Here is a 13601-nt window from a genome sequence, read left to right as displayed (position 1 = left end):
TATACTCCTATAGGAGGAAAAATCATATTGTTCTTGTTTGAAATCCAAATTATCCAAAATTGAATGTGTGGCAAGCAAGGACTTCCTCTTCAACTACCCACACATGACCAATGACCACTGGACTAAGTTGACAGGAGTTTAGATTAGACACAGAAATAACAGCTTAGACAGGAGAGGCAGTACAGTGTGGTGGTTCGCATGTGCTCTCATTTCCTCCCCCTGCAGAACAGAGGAGTAGTGAGAGTAACTACCTCATATGTTGTGACGTTCAGTAAGTTCATGCAGGTGAAGTAACTTAGAATACTGCTTAGAATACTTAGAATATTGCTGTGCTTGCTATTATCACTTTTTTGTTAAAGATTTTATTTATTTGACAGAGAGAGTGCGGGAGAGGGAGAAGCAGACTCCCGGCTAAGCCGGGGCCCAACACAGGGCTCAATCCCAGGACCCTGGGATCAAGACCTGAGCCAAAGGCAGACGATTAACCAACTAAGCCACCCAAGAACCCTTTAACTAGTAATTCCCACACTAGGCTAAGACAAAATATTTCACTGGCTCAAATAAAAAAAAAATTTTTTAAAGCACCAAATTTATTAAAATAGGCTAGTTTTGTTAAAATTTAAAATTCCAAAATATCTTCCTTATTTTTCATGGTGTTAAAATATTCCCTCTTTTAAAATGATGGTGACAAGTAAACTGCAGTTTCAAATACCCTTCTCAAAATAAAATAAAAATATCCTTCTGGGGGTGCCTGGGTGCCTCAGTCATTAAGCATCAGCCTTGGGCTCAGGTCATGAGCCCAGGGTCCTGGGATCGAGCCCCACATCAGGCTCCCTGCTCAGCTTCCACTCCCTGCTCCCTCCCACTTCCACTCACCCTGCTTGTATCCCCTCTCTCGCTGTCTCTGTCAAATAAATAAATAAATAAATAAATAAATAATATTGTCAATTAAATAAATAAATATGTCAAATAAATAAATAAAATCTTAAAAAAAAATCTGGGGCACCTGGGTGGCTCAGTGGGTTAAAGCCTCTGCTTTTGGCTTCATGATCCCAGGGTCCTAGGATGGAGCCCCCCATCTAGCTCTCCGCTTGGTGGGAAGCCTGCTTCCTCCTCCCTCTCTGCCTGCCTCTCTGCCTACTTGTGATCTCTGTCTGTCAAATAAATAAATAAAATCTTTAAAAAAAAAATCCTTCTGGGCAAAAAGAGAAGATTTTTAAATGTCATTCCATTTGTTATGGTCCCCAGTGGTTTTTGTTTCTTCTATCTTTATTCATGGGTCTGTAAAAGTTTGGGAAACACTTTTTAAATCACTTTTTAAATCACATAAAACCACATTCCACTTAAAGAAAAAACGATTCCTAGTAAAAAAGACCTTATAGAGTCTTTATAATTTTTATAGAGTCTTTATAATTTTAGAAAAATCTGTTTAAAATACTATCTTGTTTAGTTTTGTAAATAATTCACCCTTCTTTGTAGGCCCAGCCTTATCATAATCTAGAATCAAGTTTATACAGGAAGTATATTTTAACTGCTCGATTCTGAATCAAAAAGAAAAACATACTTAATATTCAAAATCTGGTTTTAAGGTAATTATGTTGTTGAGTTTAATAGTAATAGATATTAGATCTCCATTCAACATTACCATTCACTACTGTTCTTTTAACTTCCAACTTTATAAAATAATGGTCTTTTAAAGAGGTATTCTTTTCATATGCACAAAGCCTATACACTAATCCTCTATATTTTGTCATAAAAATCTTCTAGCAAATACTGATCTACTTAAAAACATAAGCTTCCATCATGATTATAATAAGAATACAATGGATTACACATTAACATACTTGTTTAATTCATTTGGAGTCAGCTTTCCAAATATTCCACTTAATTTCTTATTAGCAACATTTAAATGTCACCATTGGTGTGATTTTAGTTCTATATAAAGAATGCTCTGGGAACCTTTGTATGAGAAGTCAACATCATATAATAAGTAAAGCAGGAGTTTGCCCTTTCAACCATGGTTTACTGAGCTGCGAGAAAAATACTGCTTTCTGGTTTTAGTAGCATTAAGCTGCTGCTGTTACCTGAGCATGCTGGCTTTGTGCAAGCTCCTCTTTCCTGCGTTTCATGAGCTCTTTTCTCAGCTCTTTGGGTGCTTTCTCCACTTCATTTATAACCTACAGTGTATAAGCATGCAGGAGGTGGGGAAATAATACTTTCTCCACAGCAAGCATTTATGTGAGCAGACAAGCTACAAGTCAAAGATTAAAGCTGTTAAAAAGTTCCTTTCAACATGCAACAATATAGGTGTTAGTTTGGTGAAAAAGAAAGGATAGAACATGCTTAATCTCAGTGCAGAAAGGGCCATCACACCACATAAAGGTTAATCAGATGCTTAATTATCCCTACATATTATTCTCTCTTAAAGATCCAAAACAATCAGTAAAGGATTACCAGCAGCACTGATTCTGAACTAAAGATAATAAACTCAACTGACCTTCTTGAAAGATCATAAAATTTTAAACATATCTATTGACATTGTTTGAAACGTTGAAAATAAGCAAAGTTAATGCCACTTATGAAAGTGCAAAATTTCATAATTGGCTTGATAAAACCAAAGAAATAACTCTAAATTAAATTCATTTAATGAGTCCAAAAAAACAAAAAACAAAAAACAAAAGAAGAAATAAATGGACTATGTTTCCCTTTTTCAGAAAACACACCATTTTATACATGGTGTGATAAAAATGAACATATTTGATGACTTTGTGTTGGATTAGAATAATATTCTCCTTTGCTGACAATTTAAGCCAAACTTAATTGTCAATGTCAGTATTATAAGCACTCACAAAATAAGAGTTTAGTATGCTGATTTATTACACCAGGTAAAATACATTATAAGATGAAGTATAATTTAAAGTTCCTTCTTTTAATCATTTAAAATCCTAGATATGTATTCCACCTAACAGCAGAGCTGTAACCCAACTATGAAAAACAATCATGTGTGTATACAAGTAGAAGCACCAAAAGATTCCAAATCAGATTCCAAATCACCACATGCTACTGATGGTCTATGAAAGAGACGGATTTTGATTGAAGAGAGTGTATTTAAAATTCCCCATCAGTAATCCCTCATGAAACCAAATCACCATTAAAAGGAAGAGACTCCCCAAATGCAAGAAATTAGCGATAAGGAAGAAAATACATTAATATCATTATTTAAAATATGCATATCATGATCTCAAACATGTTCACCAGCTAAAAATCTCCAAACCCAAAACAGCAGAAATAACTACAGACTTTTATATATTTAGGGTTAAATCATATATTTAATTATACATTTTTAAAAATTTAATCTGGTAATAAAAAATAACCTCTCAATAAAAACTAATCATAGTTTCAAGAAAACTGACATGGAGCCTCAGTCAAGTCATACATCATGGAATATAGAGAAACCTACATAAAATACTAAATGGTAAGAAAACTAATTTTTAGAAATGGTAGCTACTTCAAATAAAATTATATACCATTTCATTATTTACCTAAAGAAATTATAGAATGCATTATATTTATTAATATTAGATTCTATGCTTTTTAAAGTAGATCCTCAATATTATATTCAGTTTTATGTATAATTAAATGTCAGTGAGCCTTGGTATTTTAGAAGTACAACAAAAGTGAATATGCATTTACAGGTTTGGCTGAGATTTTTATCCCAATCCTAATAGAATTAAATCATAATTATTATCCCTGGGGTCTTTTCTATCATGAAAAGGTAAATTCTTCCCCCACACCTTTGGTGATTTAGTATAGGATAAATCATAAAATCACATTTACTAATAGGTAAAACTCTTTTAATTTGGGGAAGAAAAAGACATTAATACAATATATAAATCTTTCTGAATCAATGGCCATCTTTTATAGTAAATAACAGCACAGACTCTATAACAATATGGAATAATTTCAGGAAAAATTTAATAATTCACTGTAAAGAAATGACTTTACACAGATATTTTCCACATGTGATTCTTAAAGTATCTCTCAATTTGATGGACTTATAATTTCATATTTCAATGGTACTCCGCTTTTGTTTTGGTACAATGCTAACCAAGAAAAAAAATTTTTTTCAAGAAAAAGTCTTTAAGTATGAATAAAATATTACAAATAAATGATACGATGAATTATTGTTGCAACCTGGAAACACAACATAGTAAGTTTTCTTGAAAGAACCAATTTCTACTATTTTCTACTGTTTTCTTGAAAGAACAATTTCTACTATTACATTAATAAAGGAAAAATGACAGACTGAAAGGAAAATGAATTAGACTCAATTTGAAGACTTGGTTCAAGGTTTAGCTGGATATTTAATGGTAGTCTGTGAACTTGAACAGACCATTAAAAACCTCTTCTACTCCAGTATTCTTGGCAGTAAAATGGGATAACATCTCACCTTATTACTACCCTTCATGGGGAAGACCAAAATAAAGAATGAATGACTATTATTTAACTCTCAAGTATCATTCCTAATTCTGTAGTCTTAAGTGTACATTTAAAAAAACCAGCTTTCGTAATTAAAAGCAGTAGTTACACTTACCTCCTTCTTCCGGTTCTTTAACATATTCTGAAATTTGGACAACTCTTTCTCTTGTTCTCCTTTAATGCGCTTGGCTTCATCTCGTAAGCGATTTGTGTGCTCTTGTTCTAAACGTTCAATAGTTTGTTTCTGCTGTTTTTCCAGATTCTCAATTTCTTGATCATATTGTCGCTTTTTGCTCTGTAAAACAATGTTGCTCAAGATCATTTAACTTTTCTACATTCATATTAAACTCATTATAATGATGATGTTTACTAAGAGTACATAACCAGCATTTAAATTTAGTGATGAATTTAACAGATCAATGGATAAAGAACATGTGGTATGTATACACAATGGACTATTATGCAGCCATCAAAAAAACCTGAAATCTTACCATTTGCCACTATTTGCAACGACATGGATGGAACTAGAGGGCATTATGCTAAGTGAAATAAGTCAATCAGAGAAAGACAACTATCATATGATCTCACTGATATGAGGAATTTGAGAAACAAGACAGAGGATCATAGGGAAAGGCAGGGAAAAATGAAATAAGACAAAACCAGAGAGGGAGACAAACCATAGGAGACTCTTAATCTCAGGAAACAAACTGAGGGTTGTTGGAGGGAAAGGGTGGCTGGGTGATGATCAGTGGGGAGGGCATGTGCTCTGGTGAGTGCTATGAATTGTGTAAGACTGATGAATCACAGACCTGTACCCCGAAACAAATAATACATTATATGTTAATAAAATTTAAAAAGAAAATTTAGTGATGTGACACAGAACTTTCGCAATATTGAAGAAGCTGAATGTGCTAAAACACGTTAAGGAATTTTTTTAAAAGGTAAGAATTCTGGGGTGCCTGGGTGGCTCAGTGGGCTAAGCATCTGCCTTCAGCTCAGGTCATGATCCCTGGTCCAGGGATCAAGCCCCACATCAGGCTCCCTGCTCAGCGGGAAGTTTGCATCTCCCTCTCCCTCTGCCCCCCAACTCATGCATGCATGCACTATCGCTCTTCTCTCAAATAAATAAAATCTTAAAAAAAAAAAAATGAGGGCGCCTGGGTGGCTCAGTGGGTTAAGCCGCTGCCTTCGGCTCAGGTCATGATCTCGGGGTCCTGGGATCAAGTCCCACATAGGGCTCTCTGCTCAGAAGGGAGCCTGCTTCCCTCTCTCTCTCTCTCTGCCTGCCTCTCTATCTACTTGTGATCTGTCTCTGTCAAATAAATGTTTAAAAAAAAAAAAAAAAGAGTTGTTTAAAAAAAAAAATGAGCATTTCATTTTTTTCTAACACAGAAAATACTTTTGTCTATTATACAAGGAGTAGAATGTTTAAAATTTTTAAACCATCCAGAAGAATATCCAGTTGCTATAAAGTACTAAAGTCAGAAAAATTTCAACATTTATCCAATAAATGATAAATCAAAGGTATTATCCAAAGTCTATTTTAATAATGTACCATTATCTGTCATATTCCGATTTAGTCTTAAGATTCTTTTTTTTTTTTTTTAAGATTTTATTGATTTATTTGCAAGAGACAGAGCACGCGCAAGAGCACAAGCGGAGGAGGAAGACACGAAGGAAGAAGCAGACTCCCCACTGAGTGGGAAGCCCAACAAGGGGCTCAATCCCAAGACCCTGAGAACATGACCTGAACTGAAGGCAAACACTTAACTGAGCTACCCAGGTGCCTGCCCCATTAAGAATCTTAAACATCCTCTTTCACTGAGACAAATCTTTTGAAACTATAAATCTGCTCTTTCAACAAAAGATTCCTGCTTATTTAATATTTGAATATTATATAATTTTGGATATAGGTAGAGTTTAATATTTGTAAAGACTATTTAAAAAACAAGTAAAGGGGCGCCTGGAAGGCTGTTATTAACAATCTGACTCTTGATTTCCGCACAGACATGATCTCCGAGTTGTGAAATCAAGCTCCACAACAGGCTCCAGGCAGGGCATGGAGCCTGCTTAAGATTCTTTTTCCCTCTCTCCCTGCCCCTCCCCCCAGCTCTAAAAACTAAAAATAAAAGACAATAAAATAAGTAAAAAGCAATACATTTTAGAAAATATTTGGGGGGAAAAGAGGTGTAATTTTTATAAGGTTCTTGAAAATAGAATATTGAGTCTGGGGCACCTGGATGGCTCAGTGGGCTAAGCCTCTGCCTTCAGCTCAGGTCATGATATCAGGGTCCTGGGATCGAGCCCCGCATCGGGCTCTCTGCTCAGCAGGGAACCTGCTTCCCCCCACTCTTTGGCACTTTGAGCGCCTAGAGATCTGTGATCTCTGTCAAATAAGTAAATAAAATCTTTAAAAAAAAAAAAAAAAAAAAGAATTCCCAGGTTCCCAGGTATGGGGGCGCCTGGGTGGCTCAGTGGGTTAAAGTCTCTACCTTCGGCTCGGGTCATGATCCCAGGGTCCTGGGATCGAGCCCCATATTGGGCTCTATGCTCAGCAGGGGGCCTGCTTCCTTCTCTCTCTCTCTCTGTGCCTAGTTGTGATCTCTGTCTGTCAAATAAATAAATAAAATCTTAAAAAAAAAGAATTCTCAGGTATGATTCAACAAATGTAATCAACAATGCCATATTTCACAGAAAACAATCCTACTACTTATAAGAACAGCAGAAGAACTATATTTAAAACCTTCATTAAGCTAGATGTTTCAATAAATTACCAAAATTTTTTAACACATTACTTATTCCAAGTTTGGGAACAAGGTAAAAATTGAAAGACTCCATGACAATTACCCTTGGCTAGTCGGCACCAATTTCTCTAGGAGTTGTGAATAGGGATGTGGAAGCTTAACTGTAGGAGCAGTTTGAACAAGCCCCAAGTAGTTCTAATACCCAGACAGGCTTGAGGAAAACTATTCTAGACTGCCTTAAAATCTTGGATCCTAAGTCTGAGAGGTCAAATTTTAACACTGAAAAATTATCCAGAAATAGGCATACCTAAGAACTTTCTAGACCATCCACTGGCTTTATGATTCCAGGTTTTCACGATAAATTTTAAGCAAAGAAAACCAGAAGACACCCATCACACTGTTAAGTCAGTGACAGGAAGACTGAGATAGAAGATCCTTTCATGCAAAAGGAAAAAAGACATACCAGAACACCAAAGAGATAAAGTCCAGAAATGCTAACAAAGCCAGAGAAAAATCTCATAATGAAAGAACAAGTTCTAAAAGTAGTTTTTTTTTAAAGCACTAAATTTCAGTATTAACAAAATGGTACAAAATCTAAGACTTTACCATCATTTCTTGCTCAAAGCGCCGGAAAATTTGTTCTCGCTGTTGTTGTAGCTTGCTATTGAGCTGTTGTTGGGCTCTCTGCTCTTCTTTTTGAAGGAATCTTAACTCCCGAAGTTCTTGACGTCTGATAAAATTTAACAGCAATAATGGGGAAGAGAGCAAAAATTATACCTTTGAAGTAATGCTTAAAAAAAAAAAAACTTTAACAATATTTTCAAATGCCAAAGTAATGAGAATAATCCAAAATTAGCCAAGACTTAACTCCTGTTTCTCTATTTCTTCACACTTTGCAGAGACTGAAAGGAAGTCATAAAACCAGTTTTAATTACGTTCTCTACTCACCTAAGAAACCTCAACTCTTCAGTTTTGGAATCACTATCCGTAACTATCTTTGACGTTGTTACACTGACTTCTACACCATCAACAACAAATTTGCGTGTTTTCTTCAATGTTTTCTTTTGTCTTCTTGTTTCCTGAGTGAGATTTTATTTTAGTTAGGCTTTATATGGAAAATACTGGAGACAGAAAACATTTTCTCCTCAACAAAACACAACACAGAGTTGTGCATGTATAATTTTTATGACACCACACCGTAATTAGACACAGGTGGTAAAAAAAACAATTCACATAAATGACTAATTAGCTAACTTTTACATGTTAATCATTTTTCTTCCTCTTTTGACCTTAAGTTCTCAGATACCTCTGCTTTTCAGTTTTAGAATCACTGAAAAAACACTTAAAAATGAATGCCTGGGGCTCATCCCTTCAAGAACCTGAAATAAAAGGGTGGTGAGAATTTGCATTCTAGAAAGGCTCCCCAGGTAATTTTTACACACTGCCAGGACTTGTAATCAAAATCCATTTCATCAGCAACAATAATAACAGCTCTCCTCCATCTCAGAAACAGGGATGAACAGTGATTTTAGAGTTACTAGAAAGATAACGCTTCTACTGCCTGAGTTATTGCCTACAATTCTCTATCAAGACCAAATTCCATTCCTCAGTTGGTATCCAAATGCTTTTTAAATCCAAATAGAAATAACAGAAAAATAACATTCCAAAAACGATAGTTGGCATACATATAAGTACTGAGAGCAAAAAATTTTGAAATGGGAGAAGGATTTGAAAGCAGAAGGAGCAAAAGGAGAATATGAAAGTACTTAAATTCAAAATGCCTTAGGATTTTAGTTTGTCTCTAGCACTTTCCAATCACCTTTCTGCAATCTCTTAGTGTTCAACTCTCCAGGCTGCCAGTATACTCGTGCTTCTCTTCCTAAGCCCTGGACTATGGAACCCTATCTAGCCAGGCTTCCCCTAAAACCTAAAGTGGGTATGCCACCCTGTAAATCCAAACATCCTATTTTCTTCAGTCCCTACTCAAGTATCTACAATTAATATCACCTTAATTCTCAAAAAAAGTATTTGAATTTTTTAAAAAGGTTATTCAGTTCAAATAATGGAATTTAACTGAAAACAATCTAGGTAATAAGTGTAATAATTTGGTGCAGAGAGGCAGACTCATCAGTCACGCCCTGGAGCTTCTAAGGTCAGTTTCTTAAGTTCTTCCTGCTTTGTACAGTCTTCTGCTGTCAACCCAGAGTATTTAAGTAGTCTATGGCTCACATGTATCAGAATTCCATGGATCTTCTGTTACAAATAATGATTCTTGGGCCCTACCCCAGACCTCCACATAGCTCCCCTTTAAACTCATTTTTAAAATAATTTATTCATGTTGAGTATACTTGACATATAATAAATAGTATATTAATTTCAGGTGTACAACATAACAATTCAACATTTGCATGTATTGGTAAATGATCACCATTTAACACCACTAAGTCTAGTTAATATCCCTAAATCAGATATACCCCTGGTAATTCTTAAGCGCACTAAGATTGGAAAATGGCTCTAAAAGCTCTAAGTGTTCTGCATTTTAGTTTTTGTTTTCTCATAGTGGTTCTCACAGCAGTAGTGATAACTATGACTGAGGAGGCAACAATGTATGGACCACTGGTAAATCAAAGACTGTTACACTCTAAATGTGCTTAAAAAGTGATCATTCGGGCCTCCTGGGTGGCTCAGTGGGTTAAAGCCTCTGCCTTCAGCTCAGGTCATGATCCCAGGGTCCTGGGATCAAGCCCCGTATCAGGCTCTCTGCTCAGCAGGGAGCCTGCTTCCCTTCCTCTCTCTCTGCCTGCCTCTCTGCCTACCTGTGATCTCTGTCTGTCAAATAAATAAATAAAATCTTAAAAAGTGATCATTCTTTCCTCAATTCTTTCATATATTAAGGATTCTTCCTAAAATGTATCTAAATATGTGCAATAAGAGAACCCAACCACACCAAGTAACTTCTACTGTTTACATCAGGTTGGCAAAAATAGGTATTACCAAAAAAGTAAAAGATTACATTCAGCATCTCTCTCCTTCATTCTTTTTAGTTGATTGCCTTCATAGGCCTTAAGAGTTTTACAGGGTTGGTACTACATGATTTAGTGCTGTTTTATTTTCGAAATGTCTGTTTCACCTAAACTGTAAATTGCCAAAATGATGAAAAACCCAAACAAGGACCCACATATACTTACTTGCAAAGATATTGATCCACTGTCTTTAGTTTTGCTTAGGAAGCTGGAGATGGATAAATTCAAGTCAATGCTGCTATTATCAGTAGTAGAACCTGTGCCTGAATCAGTATCATTTTCCTTTTGATTCTCAGATTCTGGAACCAGCATGGTTTCAGTTTTTGATAAAGCACCTATTTCCCCTTTATTTTCTGCATCTTCAGAGTTGATATTAATACTCGGTATTGGAACAGGCTGAAGTTCACTGGGCTGTGAAGATGGAGTCACTTGAGGTTCTGTTTCAATTGGCACTTCACATGGAATTGCTTTTTGCTCTGTATCTATCTGAACAGTGGCTTCATGAGCATCCCGAGTTTCACTTCCTAAAGCCTTGTCGTCAGTATGAGGTACTGCACGTCTGACCTTTCTTTCTTCAGCGTTACTGGACTCAGTAATTTCCTCACCTTCATTTGTCCCAGATTCCTCACTGGTCTTCACTGTGTTCTCTAAACTGTTGATTAATTGTTCCTCATCTTTACCTTCCACAGATTTCTGATCTATCTCATTAGTTTCCACTACATCTTTAACAGGAACTTTCTCAGTAACACCAGCCTCGGGACCTTCTGTGGGCTTACTTACTAATTTCTGGTCTACTTCAGTCACTTCTTTCCCATCATTACCCTGAGCATCCTCAGCACTGTTTTCAACTGCTTTCTGAGCAACATCTCCTGCCTCATTCGTTCCTATCAAATTGCTTGTATCACTGATCACATCTTCTAGAATTTTGTCGTCTTTTCCCAATTTCTCTTGGCTGTCTTCCTTCATAAATGCAACTTCATTTTCAACTGGCTGAATGTCTGCCTCTTTTTCTCCGGTCTCTTGAGAAACTAAATCCATTGTCTGAATAGCAGTATCTTTAGTTTCTTCAGATTTCATAATCTTATTTTCAAATATCTGTTGTTTTTCCTGATCCATTTCTTCCTCAGGTTTCAGATTCTGTTCAGCATCTCTTTCTAAAGTTATGTTATTCTCTTTTCCTTCACTGACTGAATTAATGTCCACTATTCCTTGGTCTTCTGTGTCAGGCAAATTTTCAAGCTTGAGTCTCTTCTCCTCTCTCCCATTTTCCTCGATTACTGTTGTTCTATTATGAAGTTCAGCCATAGCTTCTAAGTGAGCATCATTAATATGTTCATTAACACCCTCTGCAGCTTTCTCAGGCTCCTCAGTGGTGAGATTTTCATTAAGAACTTTGCTGTTAAATTTATCTTCATAAGCATTACGTTCTGTTTTTTCCGAGACAGATTCCAAAATACAAGCATTTTGTGAAAGTTTATCTTCTTCAGAGCTGGCAATACTGAGGTCAGATGAGGCACGCTTACTTGCAGGTATTGGCTAAAAAAGATTTTATAAATTTTTAGTGTTAAAACATAACTTCAAGATGGAGTCCAAATATATATTTTGTATACAGATATAGGATTTAAACAGTACATAACGATTTAATATCTTAATTAAAATTTGATGAAGTTATAAAAATAAAGAACTGACAAATCTTCAAATAAATATGACAAAAATGAGTAGCAAAAGGCAAACTTGTTAATCTTCACCCTAAAATTAAAGGTTTTGTACTGCTACCTATCAATTAATCTTTAGACACAGGTGCAATTACACCTCAAAACCTAACTTTAAATATTACCTAAATAACATTCCATTTCTAAATACTGACCAAAGAGTTTTCTGTTTCCTCATCATCATCTTCCTCTTTGCCATCTTCAACTTCTTCTGTTACTTCAGCCTTTGCCTCTGCAATCAGCTCTCGAATTGGTTTGTTGGAATCAACCGTAACAAAGGGATGCTGTTTGAGTATTAAGAAGAGCATACTTAATAACAGCTGAAACACTTATAAAATTTCAGACACATAATACACATGTCATTATGTGGTAAGAATATAAATACGTGGTGGGGCGCCTGGGTGGCTCAGTGGGTTAAAGCCTCTGCCTTCAGCTCAGGTCATGATCTCAGAGTCCTGGGATCGAGCCCCACATCGGGCTCTCTGCTCAGCAGGGATCGAGCCCCACATCAGGCTCTCTGCTCAGCAGGGAGCCTGCTTCCTCCCCTCTCTCTCTCTGCCTGCCTCTCTGCCTACTTGTGATCTTTTTCAAATAAATAAATAAAATCTTTAAAAAAAAAAAAAAGAATATAAATACGTGGATAACAAAAATATAAACAACTTCAGATAATGTTGCATCTGGGCAAGGAAGGAGAAGGGGACTGAGCAGTAATAGGGCTGCCTGCAACTATGTACTTTCTTAAAAGAATCTGAAGGAAATATGTCAAAAATGGTAACACATATATGGGTACATGTACTTTTCTATGTTTGAAATTTCATAATCTAAATTAAATTTTAAAGCAAGTTTCAAATGGATACATTTTTAGCTCTTAAAAAGTAACAACAATATATATAAATCCTGGAAAAAGCCTCAATAAAAGAATTACAAAAAGCTTTAGAGTTCTGTTAAAGGTGTCTGCAAATAAGGGCACCTGGGTGGCTCAGTGAGTTAAGAATCTGCCTTCAGCTCAGGTCATGATCCCAGGGGCCCGAGATCCAGTCCTGCACTGGGTTCTCCACTCAGCAGGGCACCTGCTTCTCCCTCTCCCTCTACCCTTTCCTCTCACCTGCTCATGCCCTTTCTCTCTCAAATAAATAAAATCTTAAAAAAAAAAAAAAAAAAGGTCTGCATATACCTGATTTTATGACATGGTTCTAATATTCTTAAGAGTAAGAAGACATTTTATTCATTTTTGTATACTCAGCAGCACTTAATAGCACATGTCACAGACTAAGACCTTCTAAAGTGGGGTAATAAAATAATAAGAGAAAGTGTATCTAGGGATGTACCTGTTGCACAGAGCAAGGCAATTTTTTCTGCTTTTCCCCCGAGATAAACAGATCAACCTAAAATACTAGAATGCAAAAGTAACTCAATCTAACAGTAACTGCCTAAAGATTGGCTGTTTGTCTACCTGTAATATTATTTAACAAGTTTCTATTTCATATATTACAAATAGGTCCTCCTATAAAACAAACTGATCTACTCACTTTAACACCATTTTTTAAAAACTCAACAGTCAAATATTATTGAATATTTATCCTCACTGTAAGAGATATAAAAAAAAATTAATTAGCTCATGACCCCTGCCCCCAAGGGACTTG

General features: G+C 35.9%; 1 protein-coding gene across 3 annotated transcripts in view; it reads right to left on the bottom strand.

The window, feature by feature from the left end:
* SLK (STE20 like kinase) overlaps positions 1–13601 on the bottom strand; it is a 61911-nt gene that overhangs the window by 18905 nt on the left and 29405 nt on the right. For 2 of the 3 annotated variants that reach the window (XM_046026870.1, XM_046026873.1), the window contains exons 8-13: positions 12114–12242; positions 10412–11782; positions 8172–8302; positions 7830–7953; positions 4595–4774; positions 2085–2177 (exon numbers count right to left, since the gene is read on the bottom strand). In XM_046026870.1, the coding sequence (XP_045882826.1) occupies positions 2085–2177; positions 4595–4774; positions 7830–7953; positions 8172–8302; positions 10412–11782; positions 12114–12242 (2028 nt within the window). The remainder of the gene's footprint in view (positions 1–2084; positions 2178–4594; positions 4775–7829; positions 7954–8171; positions 8303–10411; positions 11783–12113; positions 12243–13601) is intronic. The other variant, XM_046026871.1, reaches the window with a different exon arrangement.

Source organism: Meles meles, chromosome 13 (genome assembly GCF_922984935.1).
Source record: "Meles meles chromosome 13, mMelMel3.1 paternal haplotype, whole genome shotgun sequence".
In the NCBI taxonomy this organism is placed as follows: Eukaryota; Metazoa; Chordata; class Mammalia; order Carnivora; family Mustelidae; genus Meles; species Meles meles.
The sequence above is the reverse complement of the archived record's forward strand: the minus strand, read 5'-3'. Positions and strand labels throughout refer to the sequence as shown.